Raw genomic sequence first — 23,270 nt, 5'->3', positions numbered from 1 at the left:
AAAATGTTACAGGTGTTCTTTCTCGGCAATAAGTCGCTTAATGGTTTCACAGCTTGAAAACCGTTTTCAATTAACATATTTTTATATTATATCTCTATATCCCTGTATCCTTATATCTATACTTAGCGATTCTGCTGTATGTGTTGCATCAAATATAGCATGAATTTTACAAGCAAAATTAAGCATTTCCAATAAAAATAAGCTTATTCTAATCAATATTCTAATTAGAGATTTCTTTATCATATTATCATATGTCACATCTAATTTCCTTTTCTTTTCTTTCTTACCTACATTTAAGTTTGTTTCAGTCTTATGCTTTTCTGTTTATTAAAAATACATTATTGTTGTGATATATACAAAATAATAATCTAATCAGAGCATAAAGACAAAACTTAAAAAACATAGTTGGCACACCAAATAAGGATTATATAATATTTACTAATTAATTGGAGCCGAGTATATTCAATTTTGTATTATTTAATAATATTTTCATATGACTATAAGAAATATGATTCTATGAAAATGAAATGTCTCATTGGAAAATAAGGGTATGTGCCAAGGGTATGTATGCACTTTTCGTAGCCACTATACATATGTATAATACCGATCTTAGTTATATCAGTCCTATGTGATGATTATTATCTCAATATAACTAATCTTTTGTCATATACTATGATTCTAAAATCTACCTTGATTTTTTCCAAAAATTCCTTTATACTTGTTGAAATTTTCTAATTTCATTCGCATTTCATCTATGATTCACTGAAAAAGCATCTATCGATCAAAAAGTCCCATGTCGTGGAATTTATTTAAAATTGTTGCCACGAAGAAAAATGATCGATATGGGCTAAAACAGCATTCGATGCAAATGTTGAATCTCGTACAAACGGGCACAATTCTATTGGAACCGAACCGAGGCATGGTGGGGATAGCTGCCCGATACCAGAGGTCTGTTCGCTTTCAGTTCAGTTAGTGCGTGCTAGCGGCTCGTGTCGCGTGTTTTCACTTCACTTCTTCATCCATCGTCATCCTTGACACACGATCTGCCGCTTCGTTCTTCACACGCGTTTTCGTCCATGGTTCTTCCTGTACAACCTTCGAATTCCCCGTTGAATTATCACGGTGCGACGTCGACAAGTGTCAAGGAAGATTCTGTGGTTCTGGGCAATCGATATCGATCCTTGGAACACCGATCGCGGATCCAAAGGTAGGTTCGTTTCTATAACAGGTGCTCGTCGAGAAACACGTGGATCAGTCGATCGCTCGATAATACCGGCTCTTTCTGTAATAGGTCGCGTATATGCCTTATAGTAGTTTACAGAGATTCTTCTGTGATAGATTGACACGATAGAGAAGTTAACCTTGGACTATGATATTTATGCGTTTATGGGAAATCTGTAATTTTAAGCATTAAATTAAGGATGCAAGAATGTACAGAATACATATAATATGCAAAAATATATAAAATATCTAAAGTATAGTAATATTGCAATATTCACAGTAAATACATTGTAGGTTATAATATCAACTAAGTGATAGAAATTTCTATTTAGAATCTATTTCTTTAGTTGCATTTACAAAATTACAAAATTGAAATTAAAACTTAAGGTAGAAACTTAAAAGTTCTGATGTGATTTTTATTCGAAAAGTCGAATGGTGTGAAAACTGCCATTCACGATAGAGTTCGCGGTTCCTTCATGAGATTTTGGAGGGAGATGCTCCAATTGGTCGCCGTTAGCGTGAAAAGTCGCGATATTACTATCGATCAAGTTCGATTATTCGAGTTACGTAGTATTGTTGCAAAATTGCGTTTTCGAGGTTTAATGGCCGTTTTTATCACTGGGAAGTGTAACGTATTAAGTTGAAATTCGTGGAAAGGATCGTATATAATGTATATTATTTGTTTGTTGACAATATCTTCGGTAATGAGTGAGATTCCATTGGCGGAATTTTTAAACAGTCGCGGTATCAGTTGAAGGAAACAAATGTAAAGTGTCGATAAACGGAGATTGAAAAAGTAAAAGCGTTTTACATGATATGATAATTTCTTCGCGTAGTAGGAGGTAAGTGGAGGATTGTTTCACACATTGAGCAACTTGATCGACGCGAATTATGTATGCAATCGTGTCAATGATTTTTAAGAATGGTTGTTAAAGTATACGCACAAAGAAATGGTTAGATTCGGGGCTTCGTTATCACGACGCGGCCTTATGTAATATTTATATTTTTCTTTATTTTTAGTACACCACGCTAGGTTCAGACGATCATAAATTTTCTTCGTTCCATTGACATTGACAGTCAAAGCGTCGTACGCTTTTGGCGCGCAAATTTAAGAGCGCGAATATTTGAATTTCTTTAAGTACGCTGTTATATATGTTAGTCTCTTTTCTTTCGACGTAGACTATTCTAAGGCATTTTCACACTACATATGTATTACAATTTATTGCTTGATATTTGTACGATTAAATCTTCGATAGCGAAAGCGGTTATTCTAGAAGGATGACAGCTTTTTAGAAAATTCTTTTTCAAGAATCATAAAATATCATGGTTATTTTGGTAAATTCGGGAATTAATAAATATGCCGATTAAGTTATCTCTCTGAAAATAATCGTGTTTCTGTGATGAAACGCGCGAACAATAAATTTTAGGTATTCTGTTTTCGGAATGTTAAAATTTTATATTTTCCGGTAACGAGGCAATTTTCTCTATGAAAAGAAACTTGTATGTAACTTGCATTTGTATAACAGCGTTTTAAAGCAGCGACTTTAATATATAAAAATTTCTCTTTCCGTTGCGAATTTTTTTCCACGTGTCTCTCAGCACACAACGTGAATATTACGATGAAATTGGCTTAGTCAATGTTTACGCAGCTCGATTCAACGTAGAAATCCGCAGAAATCCGCAGAAATTCTCATATAGTATTTAAGGCACAATGGAGAACATTCTTAAAGTGTTTCATTCAATATTTTGCATAACGTACATCTAAGTCATTTCTTTAAATTCGATCTATTTCATTTCAGATTTCTTCCAACGAACTTATTCATTTAATATTCAATGTTTAATTTTTAACCCTCAGTTGACATTGTTAAGTCACAGGCGAGTACGATAATTTTGATTAAATTTAGGTTTTTTTTTTAGAGATATGTAGGCGATTTAATTTGAAAATTATACTTTATGCATTTAATTTTAATCGTTATTACACGTCTAAAACGTCATTGGTCGTATCTATAATATAAAATACCGAATATAAACTAAAATTAAGTAATATAGCCGAAACTACCATGAACCACTGAAATAAGAATCAATTACCTATTATCTAATATCTAATATTTAATTTATTCATTGCCTTATCTACCAAGTTCAGTATCTATCGCCAGGTTCACGTTCTCTCGTTCGTTAGTATTTAAATCCCTTGGATTGGGTAATAGAATTTTTATTGCTGAATCATGCCTGCAAGATGTTAGAGACCAAGGTTGCCCGTGAATCGATCGATCTTATTTTCTCTTTTTTATTTAGACGCTTCGTGGTATCCCGAAAAAATAAGGGAGACATTCAACAAGATGGTTGGGTTAAGTCTGTTTTCGTTCGTGTTATTTTCGTGCTGGTATTCCTCGTGCGTACGATGTCTTTGTAAACTCTCATTTTCTTGTGTGTGCTTTTTTCTAAATTTCGCCAACGCCGCAAGTTGTCTGCCACGTTAAAGAAAAGGTCAATGATGATATACGAAACACGAGAGCCAGATAGCTATTTATCGCTCATTCAGTAAAACTTTACATGCACACCGTGACTCGAGAAACTCTGTTTCTTTGGTTTAGACAAATTTCGTCAGTAGTTGAATTAAAGATCAAATAAATAATCCTTTCTTTTTCTTTCGTCTTAATTTTATTTTTGGTTTATATTGGATTATATTTTATTATATCGCGAATGCTTCTATTCGGAATTTTAATTATTTCCTTAAATATTCGTAATTTTCTACGTATGTCGTAGTTTGAGGTTCGAATAATGTTCGATAGAAAAATATTTTTCCGTATTCAAACATAGTTCTGTTTAACGTAATATCTATAATTTTATTTTTCTTAGTTTCAGATATTTTTTTTATTAGAATTTTTCCATTTTAATTCATTCAGATACACATACCGCTACTCTCCCAGCATAGAAAGTTTGATAAAAAATATAGTGGCTCGTATTAAAATATTATTTTCTATTTTCTGCTCAACATTTTACCATTTTTGTGCAATCTTGTTTAACAAGTAAATCTGTCTCAAGTAATTTTTTCGGATAATGAAATACCTTTGACTTTTCATCAATTATCAATTGTAAAAAGCGCGTTAATCTGTAGTCGAAACTTTTTAACCAATTTTGTTCTAAATTAAACTTGTATTTGTTAAAAGAGAAAAATAATTTGCTTGCAATTGCAAAATTATACTCTTTTTGTTTCACGTGCACTCTTCAAATAAGAGTCTAAGATATTTAAGAACCGAATGATTTTAACAGCACTCGGAGTTACCATATCGTCGAATTATTTATGAGAATCAAAACAAATGAATTGTAAAATAACTTCGGAAAGATAAGATTATTTGGCGCCAATTTTAACTTTTCGCTAATAGCGAAACAAACGTTTTATCAGATCCTCGTGTATCATAGGTTACACAAACTTTGTGAAAAGGTTATGCGAAGCAGAACGATATAACATCTCTCTTCACGAATACAGAATTGCATCGAAATCACATATATCACATAAATCTCTAATTTTCCAATCGCCATTTAAAAAAATCCTACCTACCTCCTGACTAAAATATTAATTGCATTAATTCGAATTTATTTGTATTCCCAAATGAAAAAAAGATTACGTAAAAATAAGATTCATTTTTTATTTTGTTTCTGTGTCGTGTAATGTTTTACATTTCTTATTAATTGCGATATTTTTCAACTGATGTCACGTTCAACTGATATCAAAATTATTTGATCAATGAAACGATTAGCGAATATATGAATACGCGAATAACGCGGAAGATTTTTTCGTTTCTTTTCTTATTTTATTTATGAATTCGAGCAATTTTGTATATTTTTTTCCGAATGTTACATCAATAACATAAGACTAATATCTATTTTGCCATACTTTAAACGTTTTTGAATGTCTTTTATAATCGCAGATCTTTTCAATTAATATCATGTTACCCGAAATATATCTAGTCTACAAGTTTATATTCTTTTATTTGACTCCAACACTTATCGGTTAATATTTATTCGATCAAACACACGAAAGAAATCGAATAAAAGTAGAGGATATTCGCAAAATAGTAGGACTTCCATTCGTTTTTTACTTCATAATGAGCCATCATCAGATAAATTTGTATAGAATTATTTAGAAAAGGTTGTTTCAAGAATTGAGAATTAATTATTTAAAAAGACAAAAACCATAGCTGATACTGTCGTTTTATGAACAGGTTCGTTCCGTAAAAATCACTATGCCTCTTTCTCCGTCTCGTAAATTTTCTTTTCGTTTCGGCGACACTGCTTGTAAATTAGTTGCATTCTCATGCATGAACATCGAAGGCCGTAAATAAAGGTTAAACGAGCTTCGCGGCTTCTTATAATCGAGCACCGAACTTAATTAAAAATCGATAATAACAGGCGGAAGTTGGCCGCCGCGTTTTCAAAAGAGAAATCACGTGTCATTTTGTCACATTCCAGTTTCTTTATCTTTTTTCCTTGCACTCGATAAACAAGTTGTCAATGAGTAATCCTCCTGTTTCTCTGAAAATAGTTTCGATCGACTTTTACGGACGTTTGGATACTCTGGAAACTGCCTTCTTTTTAGTATTTAAAAGATATTCAAGAAAAGTAAAATTATTTCCTCCATATCCATCAGAAGTGAATAAATTTTTACATTGAAACTCAAGTCCTATTATTGTAACGAAATTTAAGCTACGATTGTTGAACAATTATTGCTCCATTTACGTCCAAATTTCACTGTTTTTAAGACGTAGAAACGCAAGTTTGACAAAATTTTCTTACGTTTCCTACTAAGATTTGTTGAATCTATCAAATGCAGGAATTTGAATAATGGTACTTACATTAGGAGAATAAAAATTACCGTTTCTTGGTTTCTCAACCTTTTTTACTCTTCGTATAGTCATATCCCTAAAATATTTATAAAGAAAAACTGCAAGGAGAATATTCGGTTAAAATTTTATTGAAATTGTTCCAGTAATTTGGAAGAATCGCGAAATTCCGGACCGTTCTATAAGAATACAGACAAGTTAACAAGTCCTCTAATTTTTCCGATACACAGCTTCACTAAGTAAAGTAATCTCAAATTAAAGGAAGCTTCTATCTTATAAGTATAGCGGATTATTAATTAGATTTTCAACGTGGAACCAACGAATACCGTAAATGATACAAGTTCGATTGAAAGAGCGTTGTGATTTATAACAGGAACTTTGATTAAAAAAGTACAATTTGTCCAGTGGTGATATTTATGAATGCCGATAAATTACATATAGGCGACTCAATTTTCTTGTAATTTGTTTCACGTCGAATACAACGCCGTGTCCCGTGCTTCGAAAATTTTTTCTAAAACGAAGGATAACAAGTCTTTCACGTTTCCTTATAAGATCGATCGATAAAACATTATCTGCAATGATTATCTTCCGACCTGTTGGTCGCGTGAATTTATGCGCGGATGTTCTTAAGATAAACGGAAAAATATGCGAAGCATCGGCAAATAAATTCGGGATAAGCGTAGTTATTTTGAAACCAGCTTTGGTTTTCACCGTCCTTTAAAGCCATCTCCACTTCCTGGTAATTCTTGATTGTTTTGCTTCTCATTCATTGCTGTTACTGCAATTCCAGTCTTCTTTCCCAGACATTTATTTCCAGTTCGCAATATCCTATATACGCTAAGTCACGAAATTATTCCTTATATTGTTCACTTTACGAGCGATTAATGTTTATTTAAAACAAACAAATGCAATCTTTTCAACGGGCATGTATATTGATCTTTATTCAGAAACAGCAGTTTACTATGTTGCGAATATTTTATTTATTGAAATTGTAGTTCAACTACCGCGATATTTTCGTTGATCCGATAAAAGAAAATTTGATAGAATCGAAGGAAGATTTAAAAAATGAGAAAATCGTTTATCAGAAAATTTAATTATAAATTAATGATAATTTACGATTAATCGGATGCACGAATATGGAATGAAATTTTCGACGGTCAAATTTCCAGTTTCGCTTTTCGTGAAACTTCACTTAATGTTTTCTTCTACTTATTTCTTCTACTTACTATGTAAAAGTTGCAAAGTGCAAAAATGAGTTAACGTGAAATCTTGGAAAACGCAGCGGCGTGCGAATTCGATGCACTGTGTGCCGGTTCTCCGGTTCCTCAGGTTGGATCATGGTGTTTCGACACTGCGCGACGAGAGAGGCCTTCGTAAGCAACGAGACCTACTCGTCCGAACGTCGCGATTTTGCATTCCGAAGCATTGCGAAGTAACGTGACACTCCGTCGCCGATCTAAGATCCGAACGTGTCCGTTCTGAATTCGTTAATATCGTCTAGCAAGACGATTCGTGATCGGTGTTCCTTCTGTTCCTTCCTCTTCCTCCATTGCAAATGATCCTACATCACTGTGCAAAAGTCTGACACCATTTGGATATGTTACAGGTTTTGCATGGTGGAATTTTACCCGAGTTCCATTTATTAGAATCCAATTTTTCTAATTAAATATATTTTAATTATAATATAACATAATATCATATAACAGAATTTCGTTTAAAGAAATCTAAAGTCTATTTGTTAGACTGAAATTTTAATTAGTTTAATTAAGTATTTTTAGCATATGAATATTCACGTAATTTAATATAAATTCTATTTGTGGTCTGACTAAATACACGTAATGAAACAAAATTCTATTTGTTGTACTGACTAAATGAACTTCTACCGGTTCAATCTATTTACGATGATTTGCGAAGGTATTTCAACGTTTGCCATAGAAAACTGTTACGGATATGTCGTGTGCGTTACAAAGAATTTCTTAATATTTCACTGTTAGCGTAATGAGACCTAACTATTCCAATTATATCTTGTAATAGCTATACGTCGTATACGTAGGCTATAGTAAAATTTCAATCAAGGTGTGTACATAGAAGTTACAAGATACGTATCTCGATATGAATCATATTCGAATGAAAATGATTTTCTTATCTATCTAACTATTGTTTTAAATTACGATGATAGGAGAAATGTATGCGTATGTAATTTCGAAGTTATGGTAAACCGTAAGAGATTTATCATAAATGGACAACTGCATATTAATAATAAATAGTCGTTGATTAATTAGCAAAGAAATGTCCTTAGAACTAAAATTGAAATCGAAGTATAATTCACAGATCTTGATGACAGTTTAATCTGGCGCCAGGGTCAACGCACGATAAGGGAACAGTACGATATCTAAGAGAGCTTGTGTATTAAGGTCCAGACCGGTGTCTTGGCTATTTTTAAAGTTCCTCGCTACGGTCGTAGGATGCTTACTGTCTTTTTTATGTATCTTCTTTTTTTCAGTTGAGAAAAAGATACACGTAATTGACATTTAAAACGATTATAAATAATTTCGTAATACGTGTCGTTAACGCCATCTCTTCAGTATCAAAAAATCTTGGAATCCAAGTTAGTTATACGGATAATCGTTTTCGGTAGCAAATAAAATATATTGTCCTTATTTCCGTAATTTCGAACATATTTAAAATAATAATTTTTGTTAGTCCATCCTGTGTAAATATTCAGCGATGTATAAAAATAGCACACTGACTGGATTAAATCATCTAGACGTAACTCCAGACGCAAAACTATGTAGACACATAAAGGAAAGGAAAAAATTTCTATTAATATTTATATGCTCAAATAATCTCTTCTTGTAACTATGCTTATGCCATTCCTTTGAAAAGACTCGAGCAAGTTTATTACCATCGTTAACATTTTCTTTGAAAACATGTTATGAAATTAAAAATTATTAAAACTAAGTCAAGACTGTAATAAAAGAGATGAGAGAGAGAGAGAGAGAAACAAAGTAGCTCGGAAATTCTTATTATTAATTTTATGCCTTCGAAATTTCACAAGATTGAAATTACATATTCTATGTTTTATATATTTATTTATTTATTTTCTTTTTCTTTTGATACTGATAAATTAATTTCTCTTTAACGATTAGTTAAATATTCCTTTATCCTAATGTAGACACAACGATATATGCTTTATGTTACTGTCTTTTGCAATCACGGGATGTTTCGTCTTGTAACTGGACAAGATCGCCTTTTTGCATACTATTCGAGAAAATGTCGAATGGTGCCAGGTCAGAATTCCTTCAAGGTCAGACCGTTGGGCGCTTCTTTCAATTGAGAATGATCAAGAGGCGCAATGTCCATGGAAAATTTCGTATGCATCGAGATAAGTAGCTTGTAGCTAGCTGTAGAAATTCTTACACACTTTTCATTATAAATAATATCATTGCCAACAAGTAACTCGAAGGTGTTCAAATTGAAGATTATATCGAAGACACTCATTACGATAGGATTTAATAGGAAATAACGTATGACGATAGAATAAGAATAATAATTGTTAATTATAATTGAAATAAAAATAAAATGATAATAGTTTAATGATAGTAATCCTTCCATTGTTACTAATACAATGATCTAATAATGATTTATTGATTAGTAACGATCTAACAATAAGTTTGCATTTGTAATCAAGATATCTCCATAGAGAAGGAAACGTAATTTTCTCAAAATTTCTTCGCTGAATTTCTACGAAATTTCTACGAACATCATGTGTTTGTCCAAAACATCTTTGTCGTAAATTCGAAAGAAAATTATTTCCCTGAATTTTCCACTGGTTAGAAGTATTATTCTGGCCGTGTTTACTCCAGACAGCGGATCGCGAAAAACAGACGTGGCACGTTCGAATTTTATTCGTGGCGACGGCATGCGAATTGAAATTTAATGAACGCCTGTCGTTTGGGGAACATTGAATGATACTCGAGCGGATCGCGAAAAGAAAGCCCGTGGACCGCGCGTGTAAGATTTAAGTTGTGACGTGTGCGCGTGTTCGCGCGACGCCGATATTTATGAGGCTCGCTTCACTCGCGAATTTGCCTAAGCGATTTTCTTATGCTTCGTTTAGAAATGGGCGTGCAAACAGCTATTATAAACGAGCGAGTCGTTTTCAATCTCGGTATTTGATGCTGCTACTATTACACGAACCATTAACATCTTCCTGAATCGAATTTTATTCGGATCGAGGAAGAAATTTGTATTTTATCGATCAAATCAGTGGAATGCGGATTTTTATGCATTTGTAGGGAATTGAAAGATGCGATAATGCACGTAATGTGCAAAAATAGGTAAAATATTTAAATTGTAGCGATTATCATAATATTTAGTAAGTAAAACAAATATCTACCTTGAGCCTTCTTTTTTTTTTAGTTGTGCTCGTAAAAATCTAAATTTGCATCATAAATTGTTCCAGAAGATTTATATGTACAGATATATTCGTGTGTTAAAAATTAAAATACGAAAACGTTCGAATTTTTTAAATCAAATAACGCAAGACTATTTAAAAGAAAAAGAAAAAACGTTCATACGTGGTGTAACATACAGAATTTGTATTATCTTGTGGAATAATTGAAAGTACACGCAATAAAATCCTCATATGCAAAGTGTCGATAATTCTCGATACACTGGCAATAATCGATGGAAGCTGATTAAGTCGCAGTCATAAATCGAAGTTGTTAGTTGAATATTAATGAAGATCAGATATGTACAACTAATAATACATTCTATAAACGATTGCGATCGCTTCCAGACGAGTTTATAAAGGAAGAAACAGTGTCTGTTATGCGGAACTTTGAAGAATCAACTTTGAAAGTGCAACGACTCGATACAAGTTGGCGCAAATTGCAGAAGCATCGCGTTACAAACGGATAAGTGATTGACTGAAAATACCACAGGCATCAGATACATCCTCATAAATTCTTCCACTACATTCCTTTATGTAAATTCCAGTTAAGAGAATACGAATGGTATACGTTGAATGTGGGCAATCTTTCAATCGATAAGGAAACTATATTCGTCTTATATTTTATACTAATTTTCATATCTTGTCAGAATCGATCGCGAATAGTAGGAACTTTAACAGCAATGAAAAGTCATCAATTTCATTTGAGGAAGAATACGTTTAAATTATAAGGGAAGTTGAAAGAAAATTCTGAATTATTAAATTGTTGGATTTGTTACTTAATCTCTGTGATATGTTATGGATGATTTTCATTTTTACGTTATTGTTTTATGTCATTATCGTAACGAGAGTTAAATTAGGGAGAGATAGTATAATCTTTGGGTAATCCTTATTATAGTTCGAAGATATTTAGCTCTGTAAAATCGAGTTTCCTAGCTTTGAAATTTTTAAGCTGACGATTTTTCATCTCAGAATTGCCAAAGTCTCCGTTCTTCTTTCAAATTTCTTAATTCTTCAATTCTAAGATTCGAATTGTTCCAGAAATCCAGAAATATTTTAACTTTGGATTTTCTCTACTTTGCAGTTTCCCAACTCCGAGGAGTTCCATATTTTGAATTTCGAATTTCCCGAAATTCTCGCATTTTCCTGCCGCCAAATCTTCAAATTTCCTTACGTTCGTGCTGAATTTTATCTGCATTGCACATTAAACTTGTCTACATCACTTGAAAACTATTTGAATAGTTTCAAGCTCACTCTACTTCCAGGATAATCATAGTAATTTCTAACTAACCATAATACCATAACATAGACACGCGTTTACGTTCATGAACAGATTTTCTTCTCTTTTCTCCGATCCGAAATGCGAAAAAACCTAATAAGATGTAAAACACGATTATCCCAAAAAGCCACGAAATTAGCGTGAAACATTTCGCAAGTATAATATCCGATAGTAATCGAGACGCGTGCACGCGTTCGCGAGAAACTAACTCGTGTGTCAGCACGTTAGCCAGCAGACAGAAATTCGCAGACAAAGATTGATCGATCGATGGATCGGACTAGGAAAGGTACGCGACAAGAATAGTTTGACCCAGACCTTAAGTGACTGGCGAGGTCAGCAGCCGACGTCGAGCGCCGCTTTTATATTTCACTCGGCGACGTCGTCGTCGTTCCTCTTGGCCGCAGACTCGGCACACCGCCTCTATAATGCTTCTCTCTAGCTTTCATTACCGTGGTGCGCGTTTATGTTGCTCGAAGATACCAGACTGTGGTCAACTACCTTTTACAAATATCTTGACATTTTGATCCATTTGTACGTAACAGTATTTAAATTTCATCGAAAGACTATGCAAATTAATGATGAATTAATAATAGAAAATTACAGCAGACACACACGATAAAGCATATTTTCAATCTTTTTATCAGGGAACAATATTATGTTTCGTTTTACGTATCGGATGTATGGGAATTTTTAAAATTTATTAGAACGTTAATTAATTCTATGTTACCAAAATTGTTCTGTTTGCCCTGTTTTAGATAATCTTGTTCGATTGTAAGATTAGATACATAATTTTCATATTTTTCTGATTATCTCGAAATCACCGATAAAATGAAGTACTTTAACGTAAATTCTTCGTGGAACATTCACGAATTTCTCAACATTTTCGTTCTTCCTTGTTCTTCGATTCATTTAATTTCTATTTTTCTTCTGAATTATGACACTTCTTTATCTTCAATTTTTGTAGTGCACTTTTTTAACGTATTCTCCAATACGTACCTTGCATCTTGAAGAAACAATAACCAACAGTGTTACATTTTGCCTAACTTTTACGCACCGTTTCACTGCTTAGTCTTCGATATGTTCATTTAACAACTCAGAAATTGAATTAATTAAATAAGAGATGAAATAAAACTACAATCCCTGGAGGTTTGATACTTGCGTATACCAGCTTTATTACCATATATTGTCTTTTAAAAACTAATTTAATCGCGTCACGATATTCCACCGCACATAAATAATAAAATCATTGCAGTTTGATTTATCTGTAATTTTCCAATTGAAATAAATCTTATCAGATATATGCAAATGCCTTTTGTATACTTTTGAATGGTAGTGTAGTTAGCCACTATGTTGCACGCAGACCGCAGAAGTATACACTTTTCATTGCTTTTATACCGTTCGTTGTTGTATTGTTCGATTTTCTACCACAGCAAAGGGAACTCTGTGGTCGGTTGGTTTGCGAAGGTTCGTTAGAATCGCGTAGAATTGGCCTGAGTTAGAGGCACGACGAAAAGGTCCTTGAAGCTTTAAGTTGGCGATTGTTAGGTCTGTCCACGGTTCGTCTTTGAATAATCCGTTCTTGGATCCTTGATCGATGGTGTTTTCTTTGAACGATAAATGCTAATGAATTCTCGCGAGATTTATTAATTCTTCGTGTGTACTGTGAAAACTTAAGTTTCATTGGAAGTTCAACGCTCTGACTATTTTGTGTTTCAAGGTATTGTGTTTGCTAACGAGTAACGTTATTTTCTAAGTATACGTATTGAAGTATACACACACACACACACACACACACACACACACACAAATATATTGATACTTACTTGATATTTTGCAATTTGGTGCTTTAATTTATGTAGAATATAATTTAGAGTTTGTTAACTATATAAAACATAGATATAGCGATTAATGCGCGCATTAATTTTCTCGAAATTATAATTCGCTTATGATTCACATAATTTTATGGAACATATTAATGATTGTAGTCAAACAATTCATCCTCGTTTATCACAATTTTCTGTCGAAATACGCCGATTGTTTAACATTTAAACAATCAAGTCCGCAAGATTCTCGAACGCTTTTTTAAATGCATGTTCTTCGAAAATTTCACATTCTTTGTGAGTTTGTGATTTTTATGAATATCTTCTTCTATGTGGATACGTTTCGTAAATCAAACGCTTCGTACGAAATACGATTCTTTCTTCTACTACGAACGAAATTAGACTATAAAGTCATACGAAACATTAATCCATCACACTCTAGGATTCTAAAGTAATTTATCGCGACAAGCCTACAAATCCATCGACGAATACTAAAATCCTCGAGAAACAAAAACCAGACCGTTTTACAATTAAGCAGAGCCGAGCAGTAGATTTGGACAACCGTTCGATGGAACGCATGAAAGAAATCGTTGAGCGCTATTTATACCCCGTCTGACTTGGTCTAATTACCGATACTCGCTTCCGGTCGTCGACAGACCAAACTAAATCCTCGCTTAGCTTCCGATAGATTGCGAGAAGCCTAATTCAACTGCATGACATAAACATCAAAGAAATGAAAGAAAAAAAACGAGATCTCATTTTTGAATGAGAATTCTACAAGGATATTAGATTAGATTTAAATTGAATATTCAGATGAACAATTAGAATTAGGAATAGAAATTTAAAGTTTTCAACCCTCAGAATAAAAAAAATATTTGTAAATACAATATTTTTTAACGAAATGCTTTTTTATTAAGGGCGTGTCCTGAATTAGAATGTTCTAAAGCAGAACTAAAAATGTTGGTGAAAAAGTTTATTTAAATAATTGTTGTAGCGCCTTAAAGTTTATTTTTTCTTTTTATAAAACACATCTTTTTCTTTAAACCCGCCAAAATTTTTAATTTCACGCTATTTTCTGCCTTTTTTTTAGTTCATCGAGAAGAAAAATATATAATAATTTAATCCTTTTTTGGTTTTTTGTTTCCGTCAAGAATTACGAGGTGGATCTTTCCCGCTGATTGAAAACTGCAACCCATGAAATAGGCTTAAAAATCTGTTACCATTTTTTTTTGTACTTTAAAAAATTTTTTTGTATTCGTTAAATATATATAAAACCATACCTCAAAATTCGATAACTTCATTTCTTTCTTTCCCTTCTAAAAAAATCACAAAAAGACGCTGTTTTAGAACATTCTAATTCAGGACGCTCCCTTAAGTTCTATCTTTCACTCTGATAGTATCAAATTTTCGAAATCGTTCGAAACTACTATTAAACAATAAATACAATGTTTTACACATACTTTTCATAGCCATGCGTATATCATGAAAACCTCAAACTTTTAATTCGTGTTGGTTGAAATGGGTGATTTTCCAGAGTAAGATCTTTGTTTCTCTGTTTCTCATTGCTTGATCCTTTTTTCTCTGCTCGCTTCTGCGATCCTCGTAGCTGCTTGTCGTAAATTAAAGCTCAAGGGCTACCACGTTTGAAACCGTACCGCCAATCGCGATTCAACGGAAAACGACCTCGTTCGCGCACCAAGTGAGAAATAATTTTGACGTTATTTTTACCAAACACTTTCTTGTGGTTTTGGAAGCTGAAAGAGGAGCTAGAATTTTAGACTCCCGTCACGTGTTTGTAGATTCAAGTGAGGAAGTTATGGCAGCAGTATTATGCTGAATGATGTTACGCCCGTTTCTGTGTTAATGCTGGTGATTACGTTACCCGAATAGTTAGGATGGTTATGTAGAGCGAATCACGGAAACGTTTCGATGTGATTGACGAAGAAAGTGTTTTAGAAAAGGATTTGCTTCCAGTAGACACATGTGAACGAAGAATTTTTATATCATTAGGTATAGTGGAATAAGAAAGTAGAAGTTTTACTTGGTATATCCAGGTTTCATTTTTGTATCTCTAGATCTTCAAATTAATTAATTTTAGAACTTTCTAATTCTCGAATTCTGTAAATTTTGGAATTTTTCAACTTTCGAATCTGTAAATCCTCGAATCTTGTAAGTTTTAGATTATCAAACTCTCGAAATTTGAACCTTTTGTATATTCGATTCTTGATTATTCTAAATCTCAAATTCTTAGATTCTCAAATTTTCATTTACTTGAAAATTTGTTGTCCCTCAGTTTTCCAATTTCCTAGCTTTGAAATCTTCAACGTTTCAAATTTCCAACTAGCAAATGTTCTACTTTCGAGCTTTCCACGTCTAGAATTTATAATTCTCAAATTAAATTTCCCACGAATCTCGCGACGATCACGTACTTTGAAATTTCCGAATTTTCCATCTCTAGACTCTCTAGTTTATCAATGTCCAAGTTTTCTAGTCGTCCACGTCTACAATTTTCGCCTCTCGCATTTTCCAGCTCTTAAACGTAAAATCTCGCGATATTTCTAGTCTGCAAATTTTTCAAGAAATTCCCGAGCTTTCCCTCGGTTTCACCAAATCCTATTTCTCCGCGCATTCTCTGTTCTCTCATATGCCACAGACCTCGAGCAAACAACAAAAATAACATTTTTCTTTCCACTTATATGATTTGCAGTTATTCCCTGTAATTTCGTACAATCAGAAATACGCATTCACGGCGTTAACTCGACACAGACAAAACGACAAATAATCTTTAATCCATTCCTCCTCGGTTTGATCGTCTGAAAGAGTGCTAAGAGAGGTGATTTTCAGCTCAATCAAGCGTGGCTTGAGTCAATTATTTCCGAATTAACGCGGCTGCTCGATCCAATCAGCGACGCGTCGATTAATCGCTGATCCTTCTCTCGCTTCCCTTCCTTTCTCGAAGATACGATCGGAAATTTATTTGCGCGGTGGTCTCCGTGTCGCGCGATAAGAAAACGACGCAGCGCGTCGTAAATGTTTAACGCGACACGAATCGGTTTCACGGTGATTCGCACGGTTAAATTGCCCGACACGGAGAAATCATCTTCTGTGCCGGTGACCTCATCATGGAAATCATTCTCGTCTTCACCATGTCCAGGCGATTTTCTTCTTCGTGCTTTTCTTTTGTTTCCCCTTTTATCCTCTAGTTAGTTAATCACCTGGTTTGCAATTTAACTGACCGCTGAACGAGCTGCGTGTGTTTCTTCGATCCTGCGATATCTATTGTTGAAGCAATATATATTTGTTAATTTTCTAGTTCAAGATAAAAAGTAAAATAATATCGTATATTACTTACTCGCAGAGTAAGGAAGGTTAAAATAAATCGTAATCGTCACTGTTTCATATAAATTGAAACAAAGCTGTATAGTCAAATCGTTCAGTTTGGAAGAAATGATAGAATTAATGAAATTCATTATTATACAGCATATGTTGAAGATATTAAGTTCTGTCTGGTTTTTTAACGATTTATATCGAGTAAAAATTCAGAAAATTGAATATTTCACGTGTCACAACTCGACGATGCATTATATCACAAATGAATTCTCTCCTTAAGAAATCTGACTACGCAAAGAACGAATTACATCTCTTTCTCCCTAATAAACCTGTCTCAGCAGACACTTTAACGATGAGAAAACACACACACACACACGTGTAACACAAAATTATCATCAGCGAAATCTAAAATCGTCACTCCTTCTGTTTTCAGCTCAGAATGAATCCGGAACTGCCCACGGACCCTCACTGACTGCGAACGACCATAAAGCCGCGCTATCCATCGCATCAACCACTTCTCCGAGAGCTTCATCGGAAAAATTACCCCTTAGAGAAACCATCTCCTCCTCTACTATGCTCGTTTCTTAACGATCCGGAATTCGTTTCACCAGGTCATATGTCGAAGGCAAGGACGTGATCCTGGCGCGTAAACCAGCGAGGAAGTATCCGAGGAGGAAGATAACGACGTCGTGGTAGATAGCTGGCGGTGCACGGCGAATCGAAGATCGTCGAGCCTCTTAATGGGCATTCCGCGGTTGGATCCCGGTTGGATTTAGCCGGCTGGTTCTCCGCGAGGGAAAAACAGGATCGAAGAGAGGAGGAAGGCGAAACGAAGGGAAACCTTGAGATCACCGGCTGCGAGGAAGGACTCTATGGGCGCTCGAGGGTGGCGCAGAGTGGCGAATGACCTGGTGCCGCCGCGATAATCCCTCCTTTCTCCTCCGTCTTCGTCTTCACGTAGCTCGAAGCCACGAAAATGATCGACTGACTGCTCGACCGGCTGGCGTGTAACCGGACGGATCGGGCCAGGATCCTTTTTCTTACCTCTCTCTCTCTTTTTCTCCCTTCCTCCCTTTCTCTCTCTCTTTCTCTCTCTCTATCTATCTATCTCTCTGTCTCTCTCTCTCTCCCTCGCTTTGGTTCACTTCTTCTGACTCGGATCTTTCGGTGGTTAACGAGCCGAGGAATAGCGAATAATAAAGCAAGTTAAATGTGCCTGGCTGGCAGAGGAGCCGCAGATATGTCGCGGATCTCGAATCGCGCCTCGACCATCGTCGCGGTGATCAGCATCGTGCTTCTGGTGCTATTCCTGGTGATATTATGGACTGGTGTGCGCACAGTGAAACAAGAGACGATAGAGAGAAATGTACATGGAAGCCTCGATACCGTAGAGAAGACTTTGAGCTTCCTAGTGGAACGATCGAACGAGTCCTTTTTCTCTTCTTCGTCTTCTTCTTCTTCGACCACTGTCAAGATCGTGTTCGATGACGAGAGCTTCAACAACGAAGGTAGGAGCTGTTTGTTTGCTTGGGTTACACTGTTGTGTTAACTGGCATAGAGTATTTGATTGTAAAAGGATCTTTAGGTTTTTACGTTGATACATTACTATGAATCAGTTTATAAGTATGTTCGTTTCTTGCACTCGTAACGTTTACTATGAATAAATTTCTAGAGATCCTCGGTCTGTTTATGTTTGCAAGGTTTACCATCGATTAATTTGTTGAGATTTCCGGTTTTTACCTTTGAAACGTATATCACCAACGATTATGGACTTCCGCTTTTTTACACTTGCAAGGTCTACTCGGAATCAGTTTTCTTCTTGTTGAACCTTCGCTTGTTTTTTTTCTGATCAAAAGGAAGTTTCATCGAGAAGCGATCTCTAGTTGCCAGGTTAACACAACTTACGCTATATTATTGTAGTCGATTGAAATTTTACATCTTTGACATCATTGTACATACATCTAATTATTCACATTTATCGACTAGAAAAAAGGGAAGATAAAAAAATAATTACTCTGTAACAGTAAGTCCTTCACGCTCGAAGGATTAAATATTCCAATATAACGTTTCTACTTGGAAATTGTCTTACACTTTATAAATAAGAATTCTTTTTACCGGCGAGAAGAAATATTACAATCTCTTTACTAATCTTACATAGTAATCTGTTTACTTTAATTTCAAGAAATAGCAACAGCTACGAATGAATAGTTCGATGCTGCTGTAATGTTACGATGTGTAAGAAGAAGTAATTTATAAAGGGTTAATGTACTATCGCTAGAGCGTTTACATTTCTTTCAATACGAAACATGTTACTAAATGAGTCATGTTCAGTTTTTACTGCGAGGCTTGCGTACGATCGATCTTCGAAAGGTCAGTAGTTTTGCAATGGTGTGATTGATGAATGGCGTGTCACGTACGATGTGTGACAATTAATCTGTCTATAATATCGACAGGAATTTTTCTAGACGATAGGAAATATTATATTCATAAAGTAATGACGTGTTTGTGGAAATGATATAAATGTTCTGATAGATGTATGCATACACGTTAAGACTAATTTGAAAGTTCCAAGTTAGATGGTTACTTCTCTCACCACTTCGAATTCACCACGTTCAATTAAAAATAGCTTTCAAAACATTCCTCAGAAAATAACCGTCTATTTTGAAAACGACATTTATTGTAGAAAAATCTAATCGAACATACAGTACATAAATCAACGGTAGACGGATAACACCGTAACTCGCCAATAAGTATAAAACGAAGAAAATCCAATGGATTACGAAGTTTCATGTTGGAACAAGTTACACTTATTGACAGCCTATATATCAAAAGTCTAATAAAACATCCAAGACATATAATATAACACTTCGATAGTAGATAATTAATAGACATAGCATTAGTGGACAGATAACACCGTGATTCATTAACGTACGTGAAACCAATTCCAAGAAACTGCTCGTAAGAAAATAGCAGTAAAATCTGTACGTAGCTATCGGTGACAAATTGGATACGGTTTGTACACGCTTGAGCGAGGATCGATGTCGGATCGAAGCGAGCTCGATGGACGTACGAGCACACCGGTGCAAGTCGTAATTCGACGTATCGTCACGCAGAAACGGCAGAGTTGTGAAAGATCCGTTAACACGTTTAGTCTCCGTCAAGGTGTGCAACAGAGGCTCTCAGGGAAAGCTAGAACGTCCAGACGTCCTTGTAAGGCCGCTGCTCCAAAGCACCCACACCTACACCAACACCCACACACGTGCTTGTATCCTCTCGTGCTGCGAGTATGAACCTTTATTCGCGTTAGCCGCTTGTACGTACTCATATTCCTACCCAACCTGCACCTACATCCTAAGTACTTACCGAGTCGCTTGGCTCGAATCTCGCTTGCTTCGTGCACCTGATGGTACTTCGGCGAATCGTGGTCAGCATTCCTGGTAGACCCATTGAAAAATCACCAAAGAGATCAGGATCACCCGCCCCTCCCAGGTCACTCTATTAAAGAGCGATTTTCGAGATTCTTTCCCCGCCTTTTCTTTTTCTCTTCTTTTTTTTCCCCTCACTTTTGATGGCAAATATTCGAGGAATTATAGGCTTCGTAGAAGACAGAAGAGATTTTTGTACGTGGAATTGTCTGATGATACGAGTTTGGAATTAATTGGATGTTGCAGTTCGCGGCAAAGGAGATTTTTGACATTCTTTCTCGCGTGTTTTTATTTCATATTTTTACGTGACCGGCCGCGATTCTAGGAACTACGAGGTTTCCAGGCAAGTATTTTTGTACGTGGAATGGCCTGATGACGCGTGTTTCAAATGAATTGCAAGCTTTGATTTGTGTTTGAGAAGAGTGATCAGGTAAGGTTCTTAATACTGACGGTTTAGCCTTTGCTGATGATTCTGTAGCTGCAGGAGATAGAAGTTTGAGAATTCTTTTAGTAATTTCGTTATAGGAAGACTACTTCTTGTTAAAAGTTTCTACCTAATACTTGTAACTGTAACTCTGTAACTGTAACTGTATCTCTTTTCAATTAACTATGAATTCCATCGATCCTTAAAAATTCACCGTACCAAAAACAATCACGATAGATGGCACAATTAAAAACGTACATACACATTACACTAGCCCAGGTAAATGAATGGAAGATCTTCGAAGAGGTTCTGTAACGAATGTACACGATCCAACGACGACTCTATCCCCATGTATAGACGCATAATTATTCCCGCGGGTTCGCCAGATAGCGGCAAGCAGCATAACGTTCGCCTACACCTTCATTGCCGATCGCTCCACCAGATCCCCGCGTATAACACTAATTTCGTGCAGTTTATTAGTTTCTCTGATGCCTGCTATCTCGCCGCATCTCTTCACCGAGTCTCGATCTAGGTCGGGTTCTCTACCCATCATTAACGAGCGCTAATTGCGCCGACCATGGATTATTTCGCGACCCTCTCGGTTTCCCTCTTGTCAATTTGTCTGTGTCGTTCTTCGACTTGATGCGCCTTTCTTCCTTTTCATCCTTTTCCTTCTTCTTCTTCGTCTTCTTCCTTCTCGTCTTCTGTATTCGTTCTTGGTCACTGGTTTCTTCGTTGGCAACGCCGCGTTCGCTTGATCTTCGATCGCGAACGATAACAGAGAATCGTAATTTACGCCCGTGAGATCGGTATCTCGCTTAATTGAAACGGAAATTAATGCCCGAGCGCGAAACGATCCGCGCCGAGGAGATTGCCCGACGCTTCTTTCGCATTTTGCTGCCGGGATCAAACGCGTGAAATTGTCCCTTCGGGATGAGTAACGAAAGGGCTCGTGTTAATTCGATAAACGAGCTGCGTTCAGGTATACAGGAAGTTTTGAACGGCTTTACGTCACGAATCACCATGCAGTTAGTTTATTTTGTGAGAAGTTTTACCGTATTTACTTGGAAGTTATTTAAATAATATTTATCGTAAAGGCTAGAGCGTCTTTTATCCAGTAATCTTACTGATTACTATTAAGTCGTCCGAAAAGTTTCTTTCGTTTTATAAGGAAATAATGGATGCACATGTTCCGTTTTATACTATTTTTTCGAATTTTGTTCTATCAAAATAAAGATCACAACGTTCGACAGATTAGGTTTCATGTTTATATAAAGGACACTTTTCGGACAACCTAATATTTTAATAGTAATTTCACTAATCGTAAGTATTCACCGGATGGACAACGAATAACCGATCGTGAGATATATCGATATTTATAGAAACTTTTTAAGAACGTATTATTCTGATCGTAAACTAGACCAATAAGATTGAACTCTGACTATATGATTATACCAATATGATTTGGACCAATATTGGACCAATATGATTATAATATTTATGTCATACGCGTATGAATATGATTACGTATATCATGATTGTGCTAGACGAGTCCCATCGCAGTGCTAATGAAATTTCAAGATGTTTCGTATATAACACGCGTAATATATTCATAAGAGGATTCTATAAGCAACCGTGTATGTACGCTGAAAGAATCACGACTTTTCTTCTGAGGTGGCAAGAAATCACATGCCAGATAAATTGACCGTTGTATTTGGGCTCCTATAACCTGATTTGACGTCACGGGCTAGACGAACTTACAATCACAGCGATAACTCGGTAAGATAAGACCACGGATGTTTGAATATTTACGATGTAAGCACGTCGCTTCCTACCTTTGCCTCAAGACGACGATTACATTACAACACGATAATCGAAAGGTATCATCTGGTGATAGAATCTTCGTGCGTCTGTTGAACATATTTCAAACAAGTTAAAAGTACAGAAAAGGGGAACAGGTACCGATAATCTTAAAATAAATAAAGAAGTTTCTATTTGATCTTTCGAGTCTACAACGTGAAATATCAGGAAGCTTCTTTCTCTTTTAATAAAGATATTCTAGGATTTCTAAGGTCAAAGTCGGACCTATAAATAGCATACGTGCAATCGTTTTTCATAACTCGTCAGCATCAAAAGATCCGTGAAAATTCTCGTTTTCATTTCAATTTTCATTTCCATTTCCTCCGCACGTAGCTATCGATCCTTCGCTGGTGTCTTGCTTTTAATTCGTCAGATAAGAGTTTAATGACTAGAGATAGCGGGACTCTGGCATGATATCTTTCCGGTACGATCTGAAAGCCGAGCGTTGACTCGTCGACTCTTGTATTTGCATATTCGTCGCTCTGGATTTATTTAAAGAAAGCACGTGCACGCAATGTGACGTAAGGGTAACGTAAAATTGGCCGGGAATCGCAATACGAGGGCGTGTTCCATGACTCTGTTTTCCTTCTTTTCTTTCTTTTTCTTTTTCTTTT

At 35.4% G+C, this 23,270-nt stretch overlaps 1 protein-coding gene across 3 annotated transcripts in view; it reads left to right on the top strand.

The window, feature by feature from the left end:
* Positions 1-989: 989 nt before the first annotated feature.
* The window catches only part of LOC122570646 (A disintegrin and metalloproteinase with thrombospondin motifs gon-1), a 176,326-nt gene continuing 154,045 nt past the window's right edge, over positions 990-23,270 (top strand). For all 3 annotated transcript variants that reach the window (XM_043733225.1, XM_043733227.1, XM_043733224.1), the window contains exons 1-2: positions 990-1,207; positions 17,381-18,455. In XM_043733225.1, coding sequence (XP_043589160.1) covers positions 18,158-18,455 — 298 coding nt within the window. In that variant the 5' untranslated portion in view covers positions 990-1,207; positions 17,381-18,157. The remainder of the gene's footprint in view (positions 1,208-17,380; positions 18,456-23,270) is intronic.

This window comes from Bombus pyrosoma, linkage group LG9 (genome assembly GCF_014825855.1).
Source record: "Bombus pyrosoma isolate SC7728 linkage group LG9, ASM1482585v1, whole genome shotgun sequence".
Lineage (NCBI taxonomy): Eukaryota > Metazoa > Arthropoda > Insecta > Hymenoptera > Apidae > Bombus > Bombus pyrosoma.
This window is presented reverse-complemented; position numbering and strand designations above follow the sequence as displayed.